General features: G+C 38.1%; 1 protein-coding gene across 16 annotated transcripts in view; it reads left to right on the forward strand.

Annotated features, from left to right (window-relative positions):
• Positions 1 to 26623, forward strand: part of CSNK1G1 (casein kinase 1 gamma 1) — a 153291-nt gene that overhangs the window by 33074 nt on the left and 93594 nt on the right. For 15 of the 16 annotated variants that reach the window (XR_008699233.1, XR_008699234.1, XR_008699236.1 and 12 more), the window contains one exon: positions 15983 to 16370. Coding sequence is in view for 11 of the 16 variants with exons in the window: in XM_055537676.1 (XP_055393651.1) it covers positions 16193 to 16370 (178 nt within the window). In the remaining 5 variants the exon portion in view is untranslated. Of the gene's footprint in view, positions 1 to 2342; positions 2462 to 15982; positions 16371 to 26623 lie in introns of those variants that run through there. The other variant, XM_055537675.1, reaches the window with a different exon arrangement.

Below are 26623 nucleotides of genomic sequence, written 5' to 3' on the forward strand. Positions count from 1 at the left end.
TACTTTTCCCTCTTTTATGGATCTGAGAGCTGTTGATTTTTCAGTACCTAGAGTTTTTACCTGTTAGAGTGGTGACTTCTAAGCTCCTTACATGCAGAACTGAAAATTGTAAATTCCTTGTACATACTTCTCTCTTTCCTTTCCTTTTCTTTCCCTCTTTTCTTTTTTTTCTGTAAGAACAATTTAAATCTTTATGTCCTATAGTAAAAGATATGGTAAGTTTCAGGTATGTCCCTTTTTTGTGAGAGAAAGTGAATCAAATGGAGGAAAGTAAATTTGTGTCAGGGCTGAAAATAAATTTGCAGATTTCTGACTTTGGTCTTCTACTTCACCAACTGTGTGTCTGTGTTAAACAGGCTGTTTTTGCATGGCTTAGAAAAATATATAGGAACTAAATAGTGATAATGCCAGAGAAACTCTCAGGTGAGACCACTTGGTGCCTTGGTTGTTAGATTTTATTTTCTGATGCTGTCTTATGACTTCTAAGGTGGGTGAAAATTTGGATCATACTTTCCTAATGATTAGTGCCTTTTTTGCAGTTAACACATTGCATATAACTAAGCAGGGTATAGTCATCATGGTACTTGGAATTATTATGTTTTTCTTTCTCTTGAGAATGATGGCAGGAATTACGATCTCTTAGATCAACCTGTTAAATCTGTTCTTTGGTTGAAAACCAAGATTGAGAACTCATTTATTATATATTCCTTTATTCATTGAATATTTGAGAACCTACTATGCCAGGCCCTATGAATAAAATGGTGAATGAGAGTTCCTATCTTCACAGAATAATATACCAGTGAACAAGCAGTTACAGTGCACAGTGGTTAATGCTATTTGGGAATGCTAAAAGAGTCTATAGAAGAAGTGAAGTCACTCTGTCATGTCCGACTCTTTGCGACCCTGTGGACTGTAGCCCGCCAATCTCCTCTGTGCATGGGATTCTCCAGGCAAAAATACTGGAGTGGGTTGCCATTTCCTTCTCCAGGGGATCTTCCCAACCCAGGGATCAAACCTGGGTCTCCTGCATTGCAGGCAGATGCTTTATCCTCTGATCCACCAGGGAAGCCCCCCCACCCCCACCAAGAACAGATCCCCAATTTGCCCTAAACTCTATCCCCTAAAAGGGAAAAAACCAACTCTTTTTCTAATGGTCTATAAGAGGGGCCCAAAACCCAGAATTGAGTCAAAGGATAAGTTTTCCAGAGAAAGGTACGTTTAAAGTAAAAGCTAAAGAAGAGCAAGTGTTAACGAACTAAGTAGCAGAGATGAAAGGGGATCCAGGCCAAGGGCCCTTTGGTGAAAATGAAGTGAGTTTGGTATTCATTAGCATGTAACATAAGGGAGTGATTTAACTGAAATGAAGCTGTAGAGGTGAGCATGTCCCAGGTCCGGAAGGACTGTAAGCCCCCAGTGAGCCACCTGAGAAGCATTTTTTAAGGGCATTGGGAAGCTGTTGAAGGCCTTCAAGTTGGAGGATGACATGATTAGACTTGGATTTAGAAAGTTCCCTTTGGCTACAGTGCTACACAAATTGGTTTGGAGAGAGAGGTAAGGGAGTTGAGAGGAGAAACCTGAAAGCAAGATCAGTTGAGAGATTGATTCATTCCTGTGGGAGAATGGTTTCCTTCCAGAGTGATACTAATGAAGACTGAGGAAAGCTTAGAGATTTGAGCGTTATTTAAGAGCTAAAATTCCTGTGTCTTGTTTAGGTCACTGGGTAGATGGTTAGTATAGTATTCATTGAAGAAAGAACCCAAGAGAAGAAAGTAGGTTTGAGTTGTGCGGCGGGTCCGGCGGTGGCGCCGGCGCGGGGACAGGCGGAGGCGCGGGACATGGGGCGGCGCCGCGTCTAAATTAAAAAAAAAAAAAAAAAAAAGAGAAAGAAAGTAGGTTTGACATTTTCTTGGGGAGGAGAGGGATGGTGGGAGAAGTGGGAACCAAGAGAAGAAGAGCTTAATTTGGACTATTGAAATTGAGGTGTCTGAATTTTCTATGGTGAGATAGAAAAATATACCCCTGAGTATATACATCTCAAACACAGGAGAAGGGTGTTAGCTGGAAATACAAATTAAGATTCATCAGCATATAAATGAACATGTAGGAGTGCTTTGAACAATAACTGCAGTACTTTGGAACAGTGTCTTTTGTATAATGGACACTTATTAAATATTTTTTGAATGAATACGTGACTAGATGCCGTGGGAGTGGTTTTGAGTGAGAAAAGAGGTAGGCTTGCGCCAGTATTGGGAGGAAATGAAACAATTAGGGACAGGCTGAGTAAGAAGGAGTAGTGAGAGATAGGAGGAAAACCTGGGAGAACCCAAAGGAGGAAAAACAGCATGAACCCAAAGGGGAAATAATATTTTAAGAAAGACCAAAAGGCTGTCGGGGTCAGGAGAATAAGAAGATTACGAAAACGTGATTCTTGGATTTTTCCTCAAGGGTGTGATTTACCTGGGTGAGGAGAAGGAGGTCAATGGTTTGGAGGGATGGGATTAAAAACCTTATTGCAGTGAGTTCAGAAATGAGGGAACAGAAACATCTAGTGAAGACAGGTCTTCATTTTGGTTGTGAAGGGCCTGTGGGGAGAGACAGAATGGCTGCCAGACAGGAAATAGTGATCAAGGGATGGGTGTTAGAGCTTGTGTTTTTAATGGTAAGGTTGTGAACATGTTTAATGCTCATTATAGGAAGTCAGCAGAGAAGGATAAAGTTAAGAGGAGAGAGCAATAACACAGTAAAGTTTGTAGAAATGATTTGACTTGGGCAGGAGGGCCACCTCTCCTGTATGAGACAGGAAGAAGGTTTGGTGTTAGAAAATCAAGGGAATTTTCATCATAGGACTTTTTGTTTCTGTGAAATAGCAAGATAGAAGTTTAAATAACTAAAGTAGTACTTGCTTATTTAAAATTATTTAGCATGCAGAGATATCAAATAGAAATTTAAAATTTCATTCTTTGCTCTTTAATTGTGTTCCTCAGAGATTAACTGGTTTCAGTTTCTAATGTATCCTATCAGATTTCTTTCTAAATACACACAAACTGTATTCACATGAAAGATTGCAAAAGGATTTTAACTGTTTTTTTAAAAAAGTGGGGTCATACTATACATATGATTGTGCAACAGACCCTTTTTTCCCCTATCATACCGTATTTGGTTTTCTTTCCAAACTGAGCTCATAATAAATCTACCTTTTTTTCTTTTCAACAGCTTATACTATTACATATATGGAGATACTGGTTTTTTTAACCATTCCAATCATGGGAATTTAAGTTGACTCTAGTTTCTTGATATTAAAAATAATACTCAGTGGATGTCTTTAGCAGTATAGTATGGTCAAATCATATTCAGGGTTTTAATGTATTCAATTATATCTGTGTAAATCCCTGGTTTATTAGTTTATTCAGTGGGTTATAATGTGTTACAGTGATTTTTTTTTTTTAAGATTTCTTTCTTTTTGGCTGTGTTGGGTCTTTGTTGCTATGTACGGGCTTTTCTCTAGGTGTGGTGAGTGTGGGCTACTCTTCATCACGGTGCCCCGGCTTCTTGTTGTGGTGGCTTCTCTTGTTGCTGAGCACAGACCCAGGGTGCACGGATTTCAGTTGTTGCAGTGCGTGTGCTCAGTAGTTGTGGCCCGAGGGCTCTAGAGCGCTGGCTCAGTGGTTGTAGCAAATGGGCTTAGCTGCCTTGCCGCTTGTGGGATCATCCTGGAGTAGGAATTGAACCCACGGCACATGGACTTACTTTCTCCTCAGCATGTGAAATCTTAGTTCCCTGACCAGGGATTGAATCCATGTCCCTTGCACTGCAAAGCAGATTCTTAACCACTAGCCCATCAGGGAAGTCCTGATATGGGTATTGACTTCTCCGGTGATCCAGTGGTTAAGACTCTGCATTCCCAATGCAGGGGGCCAGGGTTTGATCCTTGGTCAGGGAACTAGATCCCACATGCAGCAACTACCCGATGCAGCCAAATAAATAAATTTGGGGGCTTCCCAGGTGGCTCAGATGGTTAAAGAATCTGCCTGCAATGCAGGAGACCCAGGTTCAATCCTTGGGTCAGGAACATCCCCTGGAGAAGGGAATGACAACCCACTCCAGTATACTTGTCTGGAAAATCCCATGGACAGAGGCACTTGGTGGGCTACAGTCCATGGGGTCACAGAGAGTCAGACATGACTGGGTGACTAACACTTTTTTCACTTTCCCCTGCATTGGCAGGAAGATTCTTAACCACTGGACCATTAGGGAGGCCTGAGTGTGATTTATTTTGATGTTTATATTTGGCCACTGTGAATCCCTGTGTGTCCCTTGTGTCCTTTTGACACGTCCCCATCATTCATTGATCACTTCCTTACCTCAATTTTCTACGTTCATCTTGTACTCCACTGCCTTAGCTCTGGAATGAGCCATTTCTGAGGAGCTCTGGATCCTTGAGAATGGTTTTAAAACCAAAATCTGGGTGCCAAATGTGCTCATGCTATTGAGTGTTATTCCTCTCAGGCCCTGGTAGTGGATAGAGCTCATAATTATTTTGTTGCTGTGTTTGTTTGTCAAGTATACGTATGTATGGGGCTTTCCTGGTGACTCAGTGGTAAAGAATCTGCCTGTAATGCAGTCAACCTGGGTTTGATCCCTCGGTCAGGAAGATCCCCTGGAGAAGGAAATGGCAACCCATTCCAGTATTCTTGCCTGGGAAATCCCATGGACAGAGGAGCCTGGTGAGCTACAGTCCATGGGTCGCAAATAAGTCAGACAGAACTTAGCCACTAAACAATAACATACATATATATGTATATATAATATCATGAGTTTACATTGATACTTCCAATGCCAGTTCAATACCACCCAGTTCATTCTAGTTTTTTCCCTTTCCATTTTTGTAGTTCTTTACTCATACAGTGAAAAACCTGTCATTGTTCAATATGTTTACTTATTTGATCAATCTGCCTGTGTGTGACTGATCTCCCATAGCCACCTCCACTCAACTCCTCACTTCACTTGGATTCTGCCACTCCATGCCAGACTGCCTCTTCCACATAGATGAAGATGGCTTCACCTTGCCTGTGCTCCAGCATGCCATGCTGGGTGAGGACCTAGGACTTCCATGCTGGGCTCCTCACCACTTTCAGGGTCTTACACTCTGTACGGGGTCTTACACCCTTGTTCCTTTCCCACTCCGTGGACCTGCTCATTTTACATTTTGAGTTACGTGTAAGAAAATACACAGACCTTGAGTAAACTCTTAGATTGAGTTTTGATAAGTGTAACTGTGGATATTCAATGGCCAAGAAAGTTTCTTAGTGTCCCCTTGCATTTAATTTCTACTTTGCCTTCAAAGAGGAGAGAATTGTTATTGAACTTTATATTTTGAGTAACACATGTGTCTCAATGACTGTAGCTTTAAAATGTGTCTTCCAAATTAAAAAAAAATTTTTTTTAATTGTGGTGGGAAAAACATATAACACAAATGTATGCTCTTAACTATTTTTAAGTGTATAGTGCAGTAGTGTTAACTATATTCACATTGCTGTGGAACACATCCTCTCTTTTTCATCTTGCAGAACTGAAGCTCTGTATCCATCAAACAACAACTCTCTTTTAGCCCTTCACTACTTTCTGTTTCTGTAATTTTGACAACTCTAGATATCTCTATATGGTGGAATCACACCATATTTGTCCTCGTATATTATGTGTGTGTGTGTGTGTGTGTGTGTGTGTATTTAAAAGAGTGATTTTGCTATTCTCAGTCATTTTCTTTTCCATAAACACTTTTTAATCAACTTGTTAATATGTATAAACATTCCATAGTGATTTTTATATGGATTGCATTAAATCTGTCAGTTTGGGGAAAACTAACATCACAACTATCAATATATTGAGCCTTCCAATCTGTAAACACAGTGTATCTGTTTATTCAGATCCTTACTTCTGTAGTATTTTATAGTTTTGACCATAAATTGTGTACATTGTATAAAATATGTTCATAAGTACCTTGAGTTTTCTTGATGCTATTTTAGATGGAATTGTTATTATTTTAAAGACTATATTTTTATAGATTTTTAGGCCCAATTTTAGGTTTACATAAAAATTGAACAGAAAATACAGAGAATTTCTGTATACTCCCTCACAATACCCCCTTCCCATTTTTCCTATTTAGTAAGTATTTTTCCCTTGGATTAGTGTTACACATACAACTTTTATACCTGATTAGTCAATATGGATTTATTTTTATTAACTAAAATCAATAGTGCATTAGGGTCCAGTCCTGTGTTGTGTGTTACATGGGTTTTGACAACCACATAATGACATGTGTCTATGATTACAATATCATACAAAGTGTTACTATTGCACTGAAAATCCCCTGTGGTTCACCTGTTCATCCCTCCACGCCACTAATCCTTGACAACTACTGATATATTTTTTTACAATCTTAATAGTTTTTCCTTTTTCAGAATGTCATATAGTTGGAATATATGTATTCTTTTCAGATTGGCTTCCTTCACTTAGCAGTATGCATTTAAGTTTCCTCTATGTCCTTTCGTGGCTTGATACCTCATTTCTTTTTATCACTGAATAATATTCCATTGCATAGTTATACCACAGTCTATTTATCCACTCACCTATTGAAGTACATCTTGATTGCTTCCAGTTTTTGGCAGTTTCAAATAAAGCAACTGTAAACTTTCATGTGAAAGTTTTTGCATGGATTTAAGTTGTTAGTTCATTTGAATAAAGACCTAGGATTGCTGGATCATGTAGTGAACGTATATTTGGTTTTGTGAGAAACTGCCAAACTGTCTTGCAAGTGGCCGTACCATTTGGCATTCCCATCAGCAGTGAACAAGAGTTACTATTGTTGCACCTGAGTTTGGTGGTGTCAGTGTTTGGGGGTTTCATCATTCTAAGAAGATTGTAGTGGTATCTCATCTTAATTTACTGTGAGATAATTCCATAATAGTGTATTATGTTGAGCATCTTTTTCATATACTCATCTGTGATTTGCCTATCTTTGGTGAGGTATCTTTTAATCTTTTGCCCTTTTTTGAAATGGATTGTTTCTTATTGCTTTAAGAGTTTTTTGTGTATTTTGGATAAAAGTCTTTTTTTCAGTTATGTGTTTTGTGAATATTTCTCCCAGTCAATAGCTTGTCTTTCATTTTCTTTAGAGTCACTTTGCAAAACAGAAGTTTTTAGTTCTTATTAAGTTCAACTTATCAATCTTATTTTTCATAGATCACACTTTTATTGGTGTATTTAAGAAATCATTGCCAAGCCCATGGTCACTTAGATATTTTTCTGTAGTATCTTCTAGTAGTTTCACAGTTTTTGTGTTTTATGTTTGGCTTTGTGATTTGAGTTAATTTTTGTGACAGGTAAAATCTGTATCTCGATTCACTTTTTTACATGTAGCATCCATTTATTCCAGCACTACTTGTTGAAAAGACAATCCTCCACTGAATTGCCTTTGGTCCTTTGTCAGAGAACAGTTTGACTGTATTTGTGTATATTTGATTTGGGCTTTCTATTCTGTTTAATTGATTTATTTATCTTTTCTTTTTTCCAATACAACACTGATTAGTGATCATTATAGCTTTATAATGAATCTTCAAGTTAAGTAGTATCTGTCTTTTGACTTTGTTCTTTTCTTTCAATAGTATGTTGGCTCTTCTGGGTCTTTTGCTTTTTCATATAATAATTAGAATCAGTTTGCCAATGCTCACAAAATAAGTGGATGAGAGTTTGTTTTTTAAATGGTAGTAAAAAAATTTTTCTAAGTGGGGAGATATGAAAAATTGTGAGGTGGGCTTGGCCTTAGTTCCAGTGTGAGATGGTAACATAGGAGTCTTCTGAACTCATCTCTTCCCAAAGACACCAAATCTTAGAGCTGTACACAGAAGAATTCCCTCTGAAAGGAATCCAGAAACTGAATGAGTAACTCCTGCACATTGGGCAAATGAGGAAAAACCCACAGCAAAAAGAATCAGAAAAACTGAGATAAACTCTTTCCAAAAAACCCACCCCCAGCACAGTAACACACAGTCAGGAGACAACTTAAAACTCCCAGCTTGTGAGGCGTGAAGCGGTTGGACCCAACCTATAGCACCCCAACATTTTAGTCTTTGACCTGAAGGATGGCCCCCAAAACACCTGGCTCTGAAAGCCAGTGAAGCGTGTGTCTCTGGGACCCTGAAGACTATAGCAAACAGGGAAGTAATTCTTAATAGTTCTTGCCATGGCTGTCCCCCAGAATTCACTGCAGAGACAGAAGACAGAAATACCTGTTTCCCAAGTTTCTAATTCACCACACATCTAGGGACAGACCACAGTGCTCCATAGAGACTTGAGAGGCTGGCAGGAATCACTTTTCCACATTTTCCTTCTGGTCCACTCTGTGTCACTGTTGTCTCTCTGTTATGAGTTGTATACTCATCTTTTGTCCTGGCTCTTGTGGCTGCATTTTAGGGGATGCACCCCTGTTTCGCTTGCATTCATGGGTCCCACAGGACTGTAACAAAGAAACAGTTATTACTTAACTATGTGCTAACTAGCTCTGAGGGAGCTGACTAAAAAGCCCAGTCCCCAGTCTCTCCCTGAAAGATCTACCTACATACTTTAAAAGTTGCTGTGGATGGTCCAGCTTCTAGTCAGCCTGCATCTAGGTGCTAACTGAGATCCCCTCTTTGGGACACTGGCAGATCTTGGCACAACCTCAACCAAGAAGACTGAAATTATATTAAGCATCTTTTCTGACCACAGTGGTGTGAAATTAGAAGTCAATTGCAAGAAGCCAATTGGATAATTCAGAAATATCTTGAGATTAAACAACATGCTACTAAACAAGGAGAAATCAAAAGAGAAATCAGCATAAGTTAATATTAAAAGGTCTAGCCAGAGCAATTAGGCAAGAAAAAGAAATAAAAAGCTGCTGCTGCTTTTTTCTCTTTTTTTGGCTGTGCTGCACAACTTACAGGATCTCAGTTCCCTGATCAGGGATTGAACCTGGGCCACAGCAGTGAAAGTCCAGATCCTAACGACTAGACTGCCAGGGAAATCTCAAAGGCTTCCCAGTTGGAAAGGAAGAAGTAAAACTGTCACTGTTTGCAAGTGACATAGTACTACATGTAGAAAACCCTAAAGATGCCGCCAAAAGACTGTCAGAACTAATTGACAAAATCAGTAGAGTTGCAGATACATACAAAATTAGTATACAGAAGTCTATTGGGTTTCAATGTTGAACTATCTGAGGAATTTTTAAAATCCCATCTGTGAGTACATCAAATAGGAAAAGGAGTACGTCAAGGCTGTATATTGTCACCCTGCTTATTTAACTTATATGCAGAGTACATCATGAGAAACGCTGGGCTGGATGAAGCACAAGCTGGAATCAAGATTCCTGGGAGAAATATTAATAACCTCAGACATGCAGATGACACCATGTATGGATATGAAAGTTGGACTATGAAGAAAGCTGAGCACCAAAGAATTGATGCTTTTGAATGTGTTGTTGAAGAAGACTCTTGAGAGTCCCTTGGACTGCAAGGAGATCCAACCAGTCCATCCTAAAGGAAATAAGTCCTGAATGTTCATTGGAAGGACTGATGTTGAAGCTGAAACTCCAGTACTTTGGCCACCTGATGTGAAGAGCTGACTCATTGGAAAAGACCCTGATGATGGGAAAGATTGAGGGTGGGAGAAGAAGGGGATGACAGAGGATGAGATGGTCGGATGGCATCACCAACTCAATGGATATGAGTTTGGGTAGGCTCCAGGAGTTGGTGATGCACAGGGAGGCTTGGCAGGCTGCAGTTCACGGGGTCTCAAAGAGTCAGACACGACTGAGCAACTGAACTGATACTGATGGATACATCAAAATAATAAATACTACCTAGGAATAAATTTAATCAGTGAAGTGAAAGATCTGTACATTGAAAGCTATAAGACATTGAAAGAAATTGAGACACATACAAATAAATGGAAAGATATTTTGTACTCATGAATTGGAAGAATTAATATTGTTAAATTGTTCATATTGTGTGATTCCATGCAATCCTTATCAAAATTCCAATGATATTTTTCATAGAAAGAAAAAAGTCAATCCCAAAGTTTGTATGGAACACAAAAGACCCCAAAGAGCTGAAACAATCTTGAGAAGGAACAATAAAACTGGAAGTATCACATTTCCTGACTTCAAATTATAATACAGAATTTATAGTGATCAAAACAGTATGGTGGTATTGGTATAAAATCAGACACATAGCTCAAAGACACAGGATAGAGATCCCAGAGGTAAACCTATGCATATATGGCCAATTAATTTCCAACAAGGGAGTCAAGAATATATGATGGAAACAGGATAGTCTTTTCAATAAGTGGTAGTGGGAAAACTGGACCCCTGTCTTAAACTGTACACAAAAGCTCAAAATGGATTATAGACTTGAGGGACTTCCCTAGCAGTCCAGTGGTTAAGAGTCCACATTTCCAGTGCAGGGGACACAGGTTGGGTCCCTGGTAGGGGAGATAAGATCCACATGCCATGCAGCATGGCCAAAAGATTTTTAAAAAATAGATTACAGATTTGAAAAGATCTGAAACCATAAAACTCCTAAAATAAAACATAGTGCATAAGCACCTTAACATTTTTCTTAGCAGTGATTTTTTTTAGATTTGACACCTAAAGCAAATGCCACAAAAGCAAAAATAAGCCGGATTATATCAAACTAAAAAGCTTTTGCACAACAAAGAGATCCATCAATAAAATGAAGAGTTGGCACTTCCCTGGTGGTCCAGTGGTTTACTATCCACCTTCCAATGCTGGGGATGCAGGTTTGTTTCTTCATCAGGGAACTAAGATCCCACATGCCATGGGGCAGCTAAGCCTGCTTGTTTCAAATACTGAACCTGCATGCCACAACTACAGAGCCTGCCTGCTCTGGATCCCTCATGCCGCAACTAAGACTCAACACAGCCAAAAATAAACAAACATTTTTTAGAAAATGAAGAGTCAACCTATAGAATGGGAGAAAATATTTGCAAATCAAGTATCTGATAAGGGATTAATATCTAAAATACATTTTTTAAAAGCTCATACAACTCAGGGAAGAAAATCAGATTTTAAAATGGGCAGAGGAACTGAATAGACATTTTTTCAAAGGAAACATACAGATGGTCAGCATCATGTTGAAAAGGAGCTCAACATCACTAATCATTAGGAAGTGAAAGTGAAGTCGCTCAGTCGTGTCCGACTCTTTGCGATCCCATGGATTGTAGTCTACCAGGCTTCTCTGTCCATGGGATTTTCCAGGCAAGAGTACTGGAATGGGTTGCCATTTCCTTCTCCAGGGGATCTTCCTGACCCAGGGATCGAACCTGGGTCTCCTGCATTGCAGGCAGACGCTTTACCCTCTGTGCCACTAGGGAAGCCCACTGAGATAATCATTAGGAAAAGGCAAGTCAAACCTACAATATGATATCACTTTATACCCATTATGGCTGTCATCAGAAATATAAAAGATGTGTTGGCAAGACTGTGGAGAAAAGTGAACCTTTATGTGCTGTTGATGGTAATGTAAAGGAGCGTAGCCACTGTGGTAAGCAGTATGAAGGTTCCACTGTATAGGGCTTCTCTGGTAGCTCAGCTGGTAAAGATAAGGGGATGGCTACCCACTCCAGTATTCTGGCCTGGAGAATTCCATGGACTGTATAGTCCATGGGCTTGCAAAGAGTCGGACACGACTGAGCGACTTTCACTTTCTGTTTTGTATATATCCAATGGAAGGAAAATCGTTATCTTGAAGAGATACCTGCACCCCCATGTCCTTTGCAGCATTATTTACAATAGCCAAGACATAGAAACAACCTATGTGCTTGTCAACAGATTAATGAATAACCACCTGCCTAACACACATACAGGGGCTTTCCAGATAGCTTGGTGGTAAAGAATCCACCTACAGTACAGGAAACGTGGGTTTAATCCCTAGGTCAGGAAGATCCCCTGGAGAAGGAAGTGGCAGTCCATTCCAGTATTCTTGCCTGGGAAATCTCATGGACAGAGGAGCCCTTTGGGCCACAGTCCATGGGGTCACAAAGGAGTTGGACATGACTTAGTGACTAAACAACAACAATAACACACAGAGAGAGGAATATTATTCAGCCATAAAAATGAAATCCTGTCACTTGCAACAGTATGGCATTACGCTCAATGAAATAAGTCAAACAGCTAAATACAAATACTGTGTGATCTTATCTGTGGAATCATAGAAAAGGAGAACAGACTGGTGTAGCCAGAGATGAGGGTAGGGGAAGGGGGGTGCAAAATGCTGAAGGTTAAATTAAAAGATACAAGCTTTCAGTTACAAGATAAATAATTTCTGGGGTGGGTACAGCATGGGATCTGTGGTTAACAATAATGTGTTGTATATATCAAAGTTGCTAACAGAATAGATTTTTAAAATTCTCATTATAAGGAAAAAGTTGAATCTGTCTGGTGATGGATGCTAACTTCTTCTGATAATCATTTTGTAATACCTTCCTGTGTCTGATCATGTTGTATACTGTAAACTAATACTAATATGACTAATGTGTGTCAGTTGTATAGCAATAAAATTGGAAAACATAATTATCAGGTGGGAATAGATTGATCAGTAAGGGTTGGAATAGTAAGAATGGGAGAAGTTAATAATTGGAATTTGTGGAAAAAAGAAAAATTAATACCAGAACCAAGACACTTCTTTGAGACAGATCTTCAGTGTTCTTCTTACTTGCTGCAAGTAATAAATTCTTCCTTCTCCCAGAAAAAAAAAAAAATAACCGAAATGAGAATCTGTAAACTTTGTTCTTCCCTTCAGTAATAGCACTCCCATAATGTATTTTGGTTAAATAAAAAGATTTTGATCATTCATTAGGTTAATTAAAGTGAGATTCTTATTGGTGTCCCTTAAGAAAAAAGTTAGAATGAGTATAAGCGTTTTGTTTTTACTTAAATTGTAGTATACTTTTTTTAATTGTCATATTATTTTTGATAGTTTTTTTTAAGCACACATGCAAGCACATTCACATGTGCAGATATCATTTTTACTGAATGTTTACTGAATACTTTGTTTGGGTGTGAGATATATATATATATGGATAGATACATAATCATTCAGTCATGTCAGACTCTTTGCGACCCCATGGACTGCAGCCTGCCAAGCTCCTTGGCAGAGAATCCTTGGGGATTCTCTAGGCAAAAGTACTGGAGTAGGTTGCCATGCCGTCCTCTAGGGGATCTTCCCAACCCAGGGACCAAGCCCAGGTCTCCCACATTGCAGGCAGATTCTTTACCATCTGAGCTACCAGGGAAACCCATACTGCCTTTGAAATTTATCCTATGTTCTAAACATCATATTAGGCTTGTATCTCATTCTTTGAGGAGCTTACAGTGGGAATTTCAGATTTGTTGCAGGCACTTTTTGTTGGCAACTTTCTACACGAGGGGAATTTTGCTGGGGGCTCTGCAAAGAATTTTCATCTTGACCAAAAAAAGAGATGCATGATGAGAAAATCTTGCTATTGCTCTTTCATTTCTGTTTTGGACACTGATACGGGAAGTGATACCTGATGCTGAAATTTGTAACCAGGAGGCTGCAAGCATTAGGACCAAAGCCAGCTTGTATCAATGAAGGAACGGTAGAAAAGAGAGTATGGTCACTTTGGAGATTCTTTAAACATACCCTTACCATATTATCCAGCTACACTCATAAACAATTTCATCTGTAAGTTATATCAGGACAGAGAGATTTAGAAGCTTAACAAAGTCCTGTCATGAGTATCAACAAAGAATGTGTGAGTTTTGACTTTAAAATTTAAATATGTTCCTCATTTTTGACAATGCCAGTATATGAGAATCTAAAATAACAAGCTCTAAATCAGGGGAAAAAGTGAACACAAATGAAAAATACAAAGAGTAATAGACGAGGTAGTACAGTTTTCCAAATCTTACAAATGAGACTATTATACCAGTGGTAACTGATGAAGCTTTAGAGGATTAGTTCAATGGTCAAAAGTGTCTGGACAGGCTAAAACACCCTTTACCTGTTCTCAGAAAAATGTATGATATAAGGGAAGAGTGTATATATAGCCTGACAGTTTTTCATATATAGACACATGACCACCTGTTAAGATGGGACTGTTTAAATAAAACATCTTAAATTGTGTTTCTCTCTCTCTCTCTTTTTTTGGTCACATTGCAAGGATTGCGGGATCTTAGTTTCCCAACCAGGAATTGAACCTATGCCCTCGGCAGTGAAATCACCGAGCCTTAACAACTGTACCTCCAGGGAATTCCCCATTTCTCTTTCTTTACTCATCTTGTTTGAGGGACCTTGGGTAGACAACAGAAGTAATTGAAGGCTATTAGATTAAGTTGTAATAAGAGAAAGTAATAAGAAATATAAATTCATTATGTTGTTCCTGTAGGAAGCCCAGTAATTGTTGACTTATTCTTACCACCTGCTTTTTTACCTCAACAGAATATATGTTATGAAAGTCATATCATTTCCTGAATTCCGAAAAATACATTTTAATCATTATTAGCATTACAGAAGTATAAAGTCATTATGCAGTATTAATAATGGAAAGAAAAACAGAAAAGATGAAAATAAACAGTTTAACTACTATAACGAAGTAAATATTGTATTCTGGGATCATGTGCCCATTTGTAAATTCAGCTCACAGCTTTGTGCCCGTTCCTGTACTAGGGAATTAATGGTCTCTGTAAGAAGCTTAGATCTACTTACTTTCTTGTATTACATGTATTAATAACCAAGCAGTTCTAATTTTCTTCTTCCTTGAAATTTTAAGGTAAGTCTTTAATGAAATTGAAGTACAAGTATGTGTTTAGTCTGTGATTGCTGTGACACAATATTCTGTGACAACAGAATATTCTTTTATTAAGGAAAATCACCTAGATTGTCAAAAATTAGTGTTGAAATTACCTCATTGTAAACTTTGTTTGGGGCTTAGTCCTGAATTGAGAAGCTGGAGAGTTCTGAAATGGATGTGTTTTAAGGTTTTTTGTTTCTCAAATTTATTTTCACTTGGAGGTTATACAAAAGATCTACTTCAGATACTCTGTCATTTATACTCAGTCCACAATGAAAACTAGGCCAAAAGTTGAGCTTTCCAGAGATTTAGTGTTGGACTACTTTGTAGCCCTAGGGTTTTAGAAAAGCCTTTATAGAAGTGGTGCTTCTGGAGGTGTTAGTTGCTTTTGGGCTTCCCAGGTGGCTCAGTGGTAAAGAAACCATCTGCCTATGCAGGAGATGCGGGAGACATAGGTTGGATCCCTGGATTGAAATGATCCCTTGGAGGAGCAAATGGCAACCCAACTCTAGTATCCTGCTTGAAAAATTCCATGAACAGAGGAGCCTGCTGGGCTTCAGTCCATGAGGTCACAAAGAGTCAGACACAAGTGAGCGACTGAGCACACACATTCATGTACTGTGTCAATCAGTAACTTGTTTTGGATTTTGTGATTGTTGTCAGTGCTTGATAAATGGTGGGGATGGAGGAGGGAGACAGTGGGTAGAGAGTAGGTTCATTTCTGATAGATTCTGTCCAAATTAAAAAGAAGAGCTTTTAATCGCCCTCAGTTTATTTAATTTAGTGGAACCCCACCATATTTTTGTTAGCCAGTGATGAAAAAGCCAACAAATAACTTTCCTTTGAGTAATATGAACAACACCAGAAGAAAGCATTTTATGTTAAAGGGTCGTGTGTTCCCTTAATTGCCATGGTCTGTAGCATACTGAGTGTGTTTTACCAGGTAAATTACTAGTCCAGATGGCTAAACTTTTGGAGGATATAAAACTAAAATCCATTTCAGGAAGCTGTCCACTTTGCATAGTTTTGGATAGGACCCATTCTAGTTAGTGGTAACGCTCTTAATTTGTTTTTTAAATACAACTTGTAACTGTATGCTTTTTTTATTTTTACCTAGGTTACACAATGTTCTCCTATGCTTGAGATCTACAGACTACATATCCTACAAGAACTGATCAATGGTTTTTCATCTCCTGGAAATAACATAAATATGGTGCCAAAAGAACTCTTTACCTTACTCTGACGACAGTTTATTCGGCCATACTTTTATATTGAAGAGACATATACAGATTCAATTACTTGTGCGGAGACTCTGTCGTGTAGGATCATGGACCATCCTAGTAGGGAAAAGGATGAAAGACAACGGACAACTAAACCCATGGCACAAAGGAGAGAACATTGTTCCCGACCATCTGGCTCGACATCCTCTGGGGTCCTTATGGTGGGACCCAACTTCAGGGTTGGCAAGAAGATAGGGTGTGGGAACTTCGGAGAGCTCAGATTAGGTAAGAACTTGGTTCTTATTATTGGTTTAGACTAACAGCAACAACAGAAGCTGTAAGAAGCTTTGATGTGTTTCAAGACACTCAGTTTATAATTTTATAAGATGTTCTTATAATGAGGAACTGTTGTTAAAAGAACTGAAGAATTCATGAAGGTGACTAGAGTCATTGTCAGGTGTTACTGGTATCCAGGGTTCATCCCTCTGTGTGTGATAGGATTTAATATTTTCCACCAGTGCTGAGATTTTATGATGGAGGGAGATCTGCATGCAGGTAACACTAAAATGAAGATTCTAATTTGGTTGGTTAGAGAGATAGAGCCCTGTGTTCTATCTTTTTAGCAAACTCCCAGTTGATTGAGATGCTATTGGTCCCTGAGTCACATTTTGAGAAGGGTTATTAAGGCTTTATTTTAATTCAGACTCTGCCCCTAGTAAAGGAAGAGTAAATCCTTACTCAGTGATCCCATACTTACTCTGCAAGGAGATACATGAGTGTTTAGAGAGGTTTTCAACTGATACTGTGTTTACATTCCTTCCTGGAAGTTCCAGCATCAGGACTAAGCTAGAGCTCCAAGGAGAAACTTTGCAATTTTTCCAAGGAGAGAATTTTTTATTTTGAGTATTAATTTATGTGTGAGATGATGAATAATGATAAAATCAACTAATTTGAAGATGTGAAATTGGGAAGAAGTTACATTGGTTATTTAGACACTTTTTATGACTTTCTCTAGGTGAATGCAGAAGAGAAAATGAAAGATAAATTTGTGATGTCATCAGCTTAGAGACTGTGACAGATCCTTTTTTAGGCTCAAGTGTTTTCTTATTTTTCATAGCTGTTGAGGCTGTATATTATTACAAAGACCTATTGTGAGAGGCTTTGCCCTCTGAGGCACCAGAGCATGGGAGCTTAAGATGATTTTTGTTGATTACCTCTGCTACTTCTGATGATTTTTCAAAAGAAGTTTGAAAAAAATCTCATCCCTCCATACAGAGATTCAACTGCACTAGCCAGAGATCACTGGGTGCAGAATTGAATTTAGGGATGCTGAGAATGAATTTATTTTTACCACTAGAAGACTAGCAGCCTGGAATTTTAAGACCTGACTAGGATAATGAAAGCCTTTTTATATTTAGTGATGTGTTCATGTTCGGGTTAGCAAAGCCAGCAGATGCTACTGAGAATAGGAGTAAGATGTGTAATTTCACACTGCTTGAGTTCCTATCAACTGTTGAGTTGCTTTAGCAGCTAGATTTGTGAATATTCATTTATATAATGGATTGACTTTGCTCTAGCAACACAGTAGTACTTGAATTAAATAGAGTTTGACATAAACATCCACAGAATTACTGCTGAGAGTCAGTTTATAATGTATATAAATTCATGCTTTCTCAAAACACCATAAAATTGTTTAGTTTCTATAAGGATGAAGGAAAATTTTGGTCAGTGAAAACTGGAAATGTATTTTAGTTACTTGAGTCTGGATTTGTATTGTATGTATGATCTTTATGTTTACACAAAAATGGAAAATATATTCAAGTTGAAGGATAAATTTGTAGCCTATGTATATTCTCAGACTGGTAAAGTGTTGTGTTTTAATTCCTGTAATGAAGCTAGGGTAATTATGATGGGTCTCATTTTGACTTGCCTTGTAGCCAGTAGAAAGAACTCATCTTTCTTTTCAAGTGGTTTTATTCTTGTGTGCCGATGAGGTTTTCATTCGCCCTGGGACCATTACTGTTAGGGCATTGTAACTGGGAATACTTTTTATTGACATAAACAAGAAAAGGAACGTTCAGAATCATTTGATATCTTCCTGACAATAGGGTGGTGCTATATACTCCATTCCATTGCCCTCTTTCTGTGATATTAGTAAGTAGAGGACTCTGCAGATAACAGAAGGTGTAAACTGGAAAATTCTGAACTCAAGAAGGTGCAGATAGGCCTCCACCCAGAACCATTACAGGGCTATGCTTTCTTCTCCAAATTCATTTCTTTCTCTAGCTACACTGTCCCTTCTGTCCCTCAAATAATCAGTTGTGTTCGTGGTTCAGAGCTTTTACACCTACAATTCCTTACGTCTGCAGAATTCTTTCTTCAAAATTTTGCTTAGCTGATTGCTTCTCATTCCTCAGGCCTCAGCTTTCATGTTACTGTCTCAGAGAAACATGCTGTGACTTCTTTCCATCTCCATTTAAAATAGTATGTTTCTCCCCAGCCACATTCTATCCCATCAGACTGCTTCACTTTATTCATCACATTGATCCCTGTCCTAAGTTATTTTATTAATATATGTTTACCTGTTAATTGTCTCGCCTTATACTTGAATATAAACCCCTCGGAGGGCAGGGCATTCTATCTGTATTATTTGCTGCTGTTATTTGTGGCATGGATGAAAGACAGCCAGCTGAATAGGAAACAGAGGGGCAGGAGGAACAGGAGCATCTTTGGGTTCCTGGTAGGAGGGGGTCATGGTGGGTGGTGGCCTTAATGTTTAGATAGACTCTTGGATTCCAGACAGAGAACCCTCTCCAAACAGGTGATGTTCAGTGTATTTTGGTTCTCTGTAAATCTGTTTCCACCATATCATCCATTTAACAAACACTTCTTGAATATTTACCATCTTGCTAGTCTTTGGAAAAGATACGGAGGATAACAAGGTGTCCCCACGAATCTCACAATCTGGAGGAAAAGATAAGTTAGGAGTATGGGATTAACATATATACACCACTATATATAAAATAATCAATAAGGATTTACTGTATAGAACAGTGAACTTTATTCAATATCTTGAAATAACCTGTGAAAGAAAAGAATCTGAAAAAAGTGTCTATATGTATGTATAACTGAATCACTTCGCTGTATACCTGAAACAAACATAATATTATAAATCAACTACAATTTAAAAAAAAGAATCTCACAGGCTAGTGGTAGAAAGAGAAATACAAATCACAGCATAAAGTGATAAGTATTATAGTAGATTGTGTAAAAACTACGCTGGCAGAGAAGGTTACTGAAGGTTTCCCAGAAGCGTGTTATTTGATTGAGAGTAGGATAGGACTTCACTGGTGAGCGCAAGGAAGGAGTCTCCACCAGCAGCACGTGTGAACTCGACGTGCTGTGAACGTGTTTAGCGTAGTGTCAGAGCAGCAACAGTTACACCTGACGGGGCTGTGGGATGTGAAGTGCAAGGAAGTAATAGATGAGGCTGTAAGATAGGTTGGGACCAGATTGTGAAGTGTTTGCGTGGTATTAAAGCATATGGACTTTATCCTGTAGGCAGTGGAGTAGAACCATCAAGGGCTTTATAAAACCAGACGTTATCTGGTTTGTATTCTAGAAAGATAATTCCCAGTATAAAATGAGATCGGATAGTAAAGAGGTTGTGGATTTTTGCTCTCATTGTAGTACTTGTCACTTTGAGTTATGTTCCTTCGTCTCTCTCCTTTAAGATATGCTTGATGGTAGTAATTTGCTTTATTGATATTCTCCTATGTATTCATATTCTTAATTCCTTCTATGTGTATGACATATATTGGGTACCTAAGTAGTCCAGGTCAGAGGTGGCTGGGCCTGCCTTAGCTCTGAAAATGGCACTGAGATGCAGAGGAAGGGGTGAATTAGGGAGAGATTTTAGAAGTAGACTATAGGCAGGATTTGTTTGCCAGTTATATTAGGGGAAGGGGTCAAAGATGGCTGAGTTTGCGAGGTTGGGAAGACCAAGTGAATGAGGAAACCTTTACCAGAGATAGGAAACACAGGACCAGAGTAGGCTGTGGGGAAGGCAAATAGTTAGACTTGGTGAATATTTTGACTTTGAGGAGTGTGCAGCGCATAGGCACAAATATGACTCTGAGACAGAAAAGTTTAGGCTTCAGATAGGGATTAAGAAATCATCACTGTGTAGGTGTTAATGAACATGCAATCATGAGTGATGAGATGATGTAGAGCTTGTGTGAGTGGGAGAAATGGGGTGCATTTAAGGGATGCTAGAAGAGGGAGAACCTCAAGAACAGAGAAGTTGAAACGTCAAGAGAAGAGTTTCTAGAGGGTTGGAGCGTTAAGCACAGCCTTGTGCCCTATGGTTAAACAGAAGAAGCTAATTATTATAGCCTTTGGTCTTTTACTTCTGTTTATATATTTCTGATGACTCCTTTTTTCCTTTCTTTTCTTTTCTTATGAATGTATGTATTTTGTAACCAGGAGAAAAAAAAAAAAGCAATAAAAAGCAAAGCAAAAAATGTGCCTTTAAAGGCATAGTTTAAAAAAGAAACCTTGCTGTTGCCCAAAATTTTTTAAAAATTGTACTTAAAAGCATCTCCAAAGATAACCACTAATTGTGTTTAATTAATTTAATTTTCCAGAATTAAAAAATGTTTTTCAGGACATATTTTAGCAATTCAGTCAAACTGTGCTATAAATTTGTTTTTAATCACTTAATACAGCATGAACTCTTGTGTCAGCTTACAGATCATGCATTTTTAATGTCTTATTGGACTTCCCTGGTGGCTCAGATGGTAGAGAATTGCCTGCAATGCAGGAGACCCAGGTTCAACCCCTGGGTTGGGGAGATTCCCCTGGAGAAGGAAATGGCAACCCACTCCAGTATTCTTGCCTGGAGAATTCTGTTGGCAGAGGACCCTGGCAGCTGCAGTCCGTGGGATTGCAAAGAGCTGGACATGACTGCACGACTGACGCAGTCTACACATTACAGTAGTTTATAAGCCGGTCTTAATACACAGATCAATTATTTCTATTCTTAAATGATAAATAATACTATAGTAAACATCCTTATAGATGCTTGTCATAAATACATCTTTGTAGTCCAAACTTGGTCGATTATTTCCTTAGGATAAGTCCTGGAAATGTACTTTCTATGTCAGAAATACATACATATTTGTCAGTTTGCCCTCCAGAAAGATAATTTCCCTGATTTCCCTTAACTTTCTATGTGAGTGTGTATGTGTGAGTGAGTATGTGTATGTATTTGTTTCTCTACTTCAGAAACCTTGAACATTACTGAGAATCTTTTCATCTATGCTAGTCTGACAGGGGAAAATGGTATCTAGTTAAATCTGTATGTGTTCATGAGTGAAGGTAAACATTTACACATTTATTTATATCTCTGCTTTTAATCCTTTGTGCCCTTTGTGTATTTTTCAATGGAAAGATTATTTCTGTGGAGTCTTACCTATGTATATTGCCTCAATAGAAAGGGGAATTTTGAAGATTTGAGAAAGGAAGATTTATGAAGGATGATTGTGGATAAAAGGTAGGAGGACATGCAGGAGTGGAAACAGATCTGCAGGTTGTTTTTTTATTCACTGTGAAACAATATGGGGAAATGTTTTGTGGATTTTTTTTTTAGTTTTGAGTCTTTTGCTGAATCAGGTCTGAAAAGAATCGTGTAAACATTTGTTAAAAATTATTGTATTCCTCTAGGACTTAGAAAATATATATCCCTGGTCTACAAATAACAGCCTTTTTTCCTTCTTAGTTGCAAAAATAAGTAGATAGGTGATTTCCTTTCGTAATAGGTATGTACCTGTGTTTATGGGAGACCCTTTAGACTAAACAGTCTGGCATATAAATGTTACTAATGATTTTTATACTGTCTTTGTGAAGTAGGATATTGTTAAAAAATGTTTTTTCTTACAAACAAGAAGATGGAGGCACAAAGAATTGACTTTTTTGTTCTCTTTCATCTTTGGTTTCTGGTGAAATATGCAAAAGTATGTTAGAACAGAAGGATGTTTCTGACAGAGGTAAATTGTCCAAGGGTATATCAGCTTTTCGGGTGACACACTCTTCCCTTCTAAAATAAGACACTTATTTCTGTGACTATAGAGTATACACGACAACTTCTCTGCATATTGTTCTTTCCTTATCTGGATTACTTAACTATCACTAATGAACTTAAATTGAAATTTGTAACTTCAGCTATTACCAGTCAGTTCTGTTTGTGGCAGTTGTGATCATTACAGTTTACAGTTGCATATTATATAAAGCATTTGGTTTCATATTGCACCCCACAAAATCTTGGAGCCCTTAATTTCCTACAAGAGAATGAGAAAGAAAAAGTAAGAGAGGAAAAAGTCTCTCTGTTACCTTTATATTGAGTTTCAATAAGATTTTGTTTAAAAGGTATGGTTCTGTTGTGTTAAAATTTTTTGAAAGCATTCATGTAAAAGAATATAGGCTTAAGCTAAAACGAGATTTTAAAATATTTCTTTCCTAGGTGAAAGTAAAATCATTGTAAAATCAAATGTTTAGTTTTATAGTCATAGTTTCTTAGGAAATCTTAGCATTTCGAACACATGAAACACAACCTATATCAGCCCAGAACCAAGCCAGTCAGCAAAACAGAAAAACTGATACACAGTCAGCCCTCCATGTCTACAGGTCTCTCTTCCGTGGATTCCAGCAACCAGGGGTGGAAAATATTCTGGGGAAAAATAGTCCCGTGAAGCTCCAAAAAGCAAAATTTGAATTTGCCCTGTGCATGTGGAATTTTACATAGAATTTACATTGTATTTACAACTATTTGCATAGCATTAATGACTGAAGTGACTTAGCATAGCATAGCATTGGAGAAGGCAGTGGCAACCCACTCCAGTGTTCTTGCCTGGAGAATCCCAGGGACGGGGGAACCTGGTGGGCTGCCATCTCTGGGGTCGCACAGAGTCGGACACGACTGAAGCGACTTAGCAGCAGCAGCAGCAGCAACATTGTACTGGATGTAATAAGTAGTTTAGACATCTAGATCTAGTATACAGAGGACGTACCTAGGTGGTTATATGCAAATAATATATACCATTATAGATAAGGGCCTTGAGCATCACAGCTATAGATTTTAGTATCCATGAAGGTCCTAGAACCAATTCCCCACAGGCAGTAAGGGGCGATTTTATTTGTGCTTTTACAACATTGTTTAAGTTTCCCTATAAATTTGCAAGTTTTTAGGGTCTGTGGGTACAACAAACTAAAAATAAGTTTTATTTATTTATTTATTTTAATTTTTGGCCACACACTGCGGCATGTGGAACCTTAGTTCACCGATTAGGGATCAAACCTGCACTCCTGGCGTTGGAAGGCAGAGTCTTAACCACTGGACCACTAGTCCCCAAAACAAGTTTTAGAGTCTTGTTATTTTCTTCTTCAAGTGGTTTAAAGAGAGTCCTGGAGTCAGATTGCCTCTCCAAGTTTCTTTTTTTTCCTCCATAAGAATAGGATAATAATAATATCTACTTACAGATTTGTTGTGGAGATAAAATTTAGATAATGTATATAATCACCTAAGACAGTGATTGATGCATAATGAGCACTTGGTTTGTATATATAGTACAAAACATTGTTTAAATTTTTGTTTTATTTTTTCAACTTATATGAAGAAAAATTTCAAATTTTTACAAAAACTAAAAAGGATATGATAGTGAGTATACATAATAATACTTAGATTTAGCAGTTGTTAATATTTGTCCCATGTGCTTCATCTCTTTGGAAATATCTGTGTGTGTACATTTGCGTATGTGTTATAGTAAGTTCTAAGTCTGACAAAATATTTTTCTCCCCCTCAGAAAGAATTATTTAGGTTCCCACTTCATAAGTATGTAACTAATTGTATCATTTGTTTTCCACAATATAACAGGCTCTGGGTTCATCCACCTCACTAGAACTGACTCCAATTTGTTGCTTTTTATGGCTGAATAATATTCCGTTGTATATGTGTACCATAGCTTCTCTATCAATTCATCTGTCGGTGGACATCTAGGTTGCCTCCATATCCTGACTATTGTAAATATTGTTGCAATGAATATTCGAGTACATGTGTCTTTTAGAATAGTGATTTTTCTCAGGGTATATGCCAGTAATGGGATTGCTGGGTCATATGGTAGTTTTATTCCTAGTTTTTTAAGAAATCTCCATACTGTTCCCCATAGTAGCTGTATCAGTTTACATTCCCACCAATAGTGCAAGAGGTTTCTCTCTTCTTCACATCCTCTCCAGCATTTATTGTTTGTAGATTTTTTTTAACAATGGCCATTCTCACCGGTTTGAGATGATACCTCATTGTGGTTTTGATTTGTCTTTCTCTAATAATGAGAATGTTGACTAGTTTTTTATGTGTCTATTAACCATCAGTTTGTTTTCTTTGGGGAAATGTCTGTTTAGGCCTTCTGCCTATTTTTTGATTGAGTTGTTTGGTTTTTTGATATTGAGCTGCTTGTATATTTTGGAGATAATCTGGAGATATATGTTTTTTATAATATCATTTTAATGAAAATAACCATGTGTCAATTTTAAAAGCTTAATCCCTACAGTTAAGCATTTCAACTTTTTAAACAATGTCCTCTATCACTTCTCAGGTTTTTGGCTAACATCAAGTGTAAACAATGTCCTCTAGATACCTCCTTTTTTCTGGATATTATTTTTCCAACATTAGATATTGTTTATTGATTTTTCTCATACTTAACATCCCCAGTCACATATATACACTTCTCACATTCTCCCAATATATTTATGTCATACATTTGGTTAAAACGTTTTTCTGCATTTATAGTGTTATGGTTTGGGACATAGCATTCATAGCTGAGCTATGAGAGCACTGCTGTATTTCCTTTCTAGTACATTCGCATTCCTTCTTCCTTTAGAATTAAAAAGTACTGATATTTGACTTTTTAAAAAATTTTTCTTCATTATCTACATACCTTTTATTAATTCTTCCCCTCAAGTTACCAACAGAACTGTAAAATTTCTGTCAATATGATTAGGTAATCTTAACATTAAATTATTCTGCAGTACATACATGTTAGCTTTCTCAGATCTACTAAGTCGGTTACTATTTTGGCTATTTATTTACTTCTCACTTCCAAAATGTTGACATCTCTAGTCTGCTTTTTTCCCACCTATTTTAGTTGTTCTGTTTTCTTCCTTTTGGCATTTCATTGGGCTTTTGGAAAGGCATAGGGTGAAATGCCTAAATTTTATCTGTCATATTAAACCAGAGGTCTCTGCGTATCATGTATTTTTATTCAGGAAAGAACATGACAGTTTTTTGTAGTATTCCAGAAGACATATTGGAGAAGGCAATGACACCCCACTCCAGTACTCTTGCCTGGAAAATCCCATGGATGGAGGAGCCTGGTGGGCTGCAGTCCATGGGGTCGCTAAGAGTCGGACACGACTGAGCGACTTCCTTTCACTTTTCACTTTCATGCATTGGAGAAGGAAATGGCAATCCACTCCAGTACTCTTGCTTGGAGAATCCCAGGGACGGGGGAGCCTGGTGGGCTGCTGTCTATGGGGTCGCACAGAGTCGGACACGACTGAAGCGACTTAGTAGTAGTAGAAGACATAGAAATATGAGCTAGCTAATAAGATAGAGATTTGTAGTTGTTTTGCCCACCTCACCAAAGAAAATTGAATCATTATCATCACGGATGCTAAACAATAAAGCTCTATATTTTGGTTCCATTCAGTTCAATTGTGAATGTTATGGAGATCCTTGAAAGAACATAATAATGAAATCCTCACATAACAGTGCTTGAGGTGGGGCAGCTAATACAGTGGCTGGTTAATAGAATCAAGATTTAACATTAAATCGAATAAGCAATGAATTGAACAAAAAATCTTACTTTGATTCAAGAATCCTACTCTACATTTTAAGTCTGACAACTAGATTGTCAACACTTATGTGAAAAAGATGGCTGTGAGTTTGCTGTGAGATAAGAGTGGTATTTGCCCCCAAAGGCTCATAACTTAGACTGATTTAATAGACATACGAAGTCCAGATCGGACTTCCCTGGTGTTCCATTGGTTAAAAATCCACCTGCCTGCACAGGTTTGATCCCTGGTCTGGGAGGGCTCCACCCGCTGCAGGGCAACTAAGCCCATGTGCCACAGATACTAAGCCCTTGCACTAGAGCCCAACTACTGGAGCCCGAACGCTGCAAGTACTAAAGCTTGTGCACACTGAAGCCCATACTCCACAAGAGATGCCGCCACAGTGAAAGGCCCACACACCACAGCAAAGAGGAGCCCCCACTTGCTGCAACGAGAGAAAGTCCATGTGCAACAACGAAGACGCAGTGAAGCCAAAAACAAATAAGTGAATAAAAGTCCAGAGCAACAAAGCTTAAGAAGGATCTAAGACCTCTAAGGAACTTTGGCATTGTCTATTCTAAACTACATCATTTTAAAAATAAAAGAAATTTGAAATTAAGTGATTTGGTCAAGGTAAGATAAACCAGCTTGTC

The sequence above is a fragment of the Bubalus kerabau genome, chromosome 10, assembly GCF_029407905.1.
Source record: "Bubalus kerabau isolate K-KA32 ecotype Philippines breed swamp buffalo chromosome 10, PCC_UOA_SB_1v2, whole genome shotgun sequence".
In the NCBI taxonomy this organism is placed as follows: domain Eukaryota; kingdom Metazoa; phylum Chordata; class Mammalia; order Artiodactyla; family Bovidae; genus Bubalus; species Bubalus kerabau.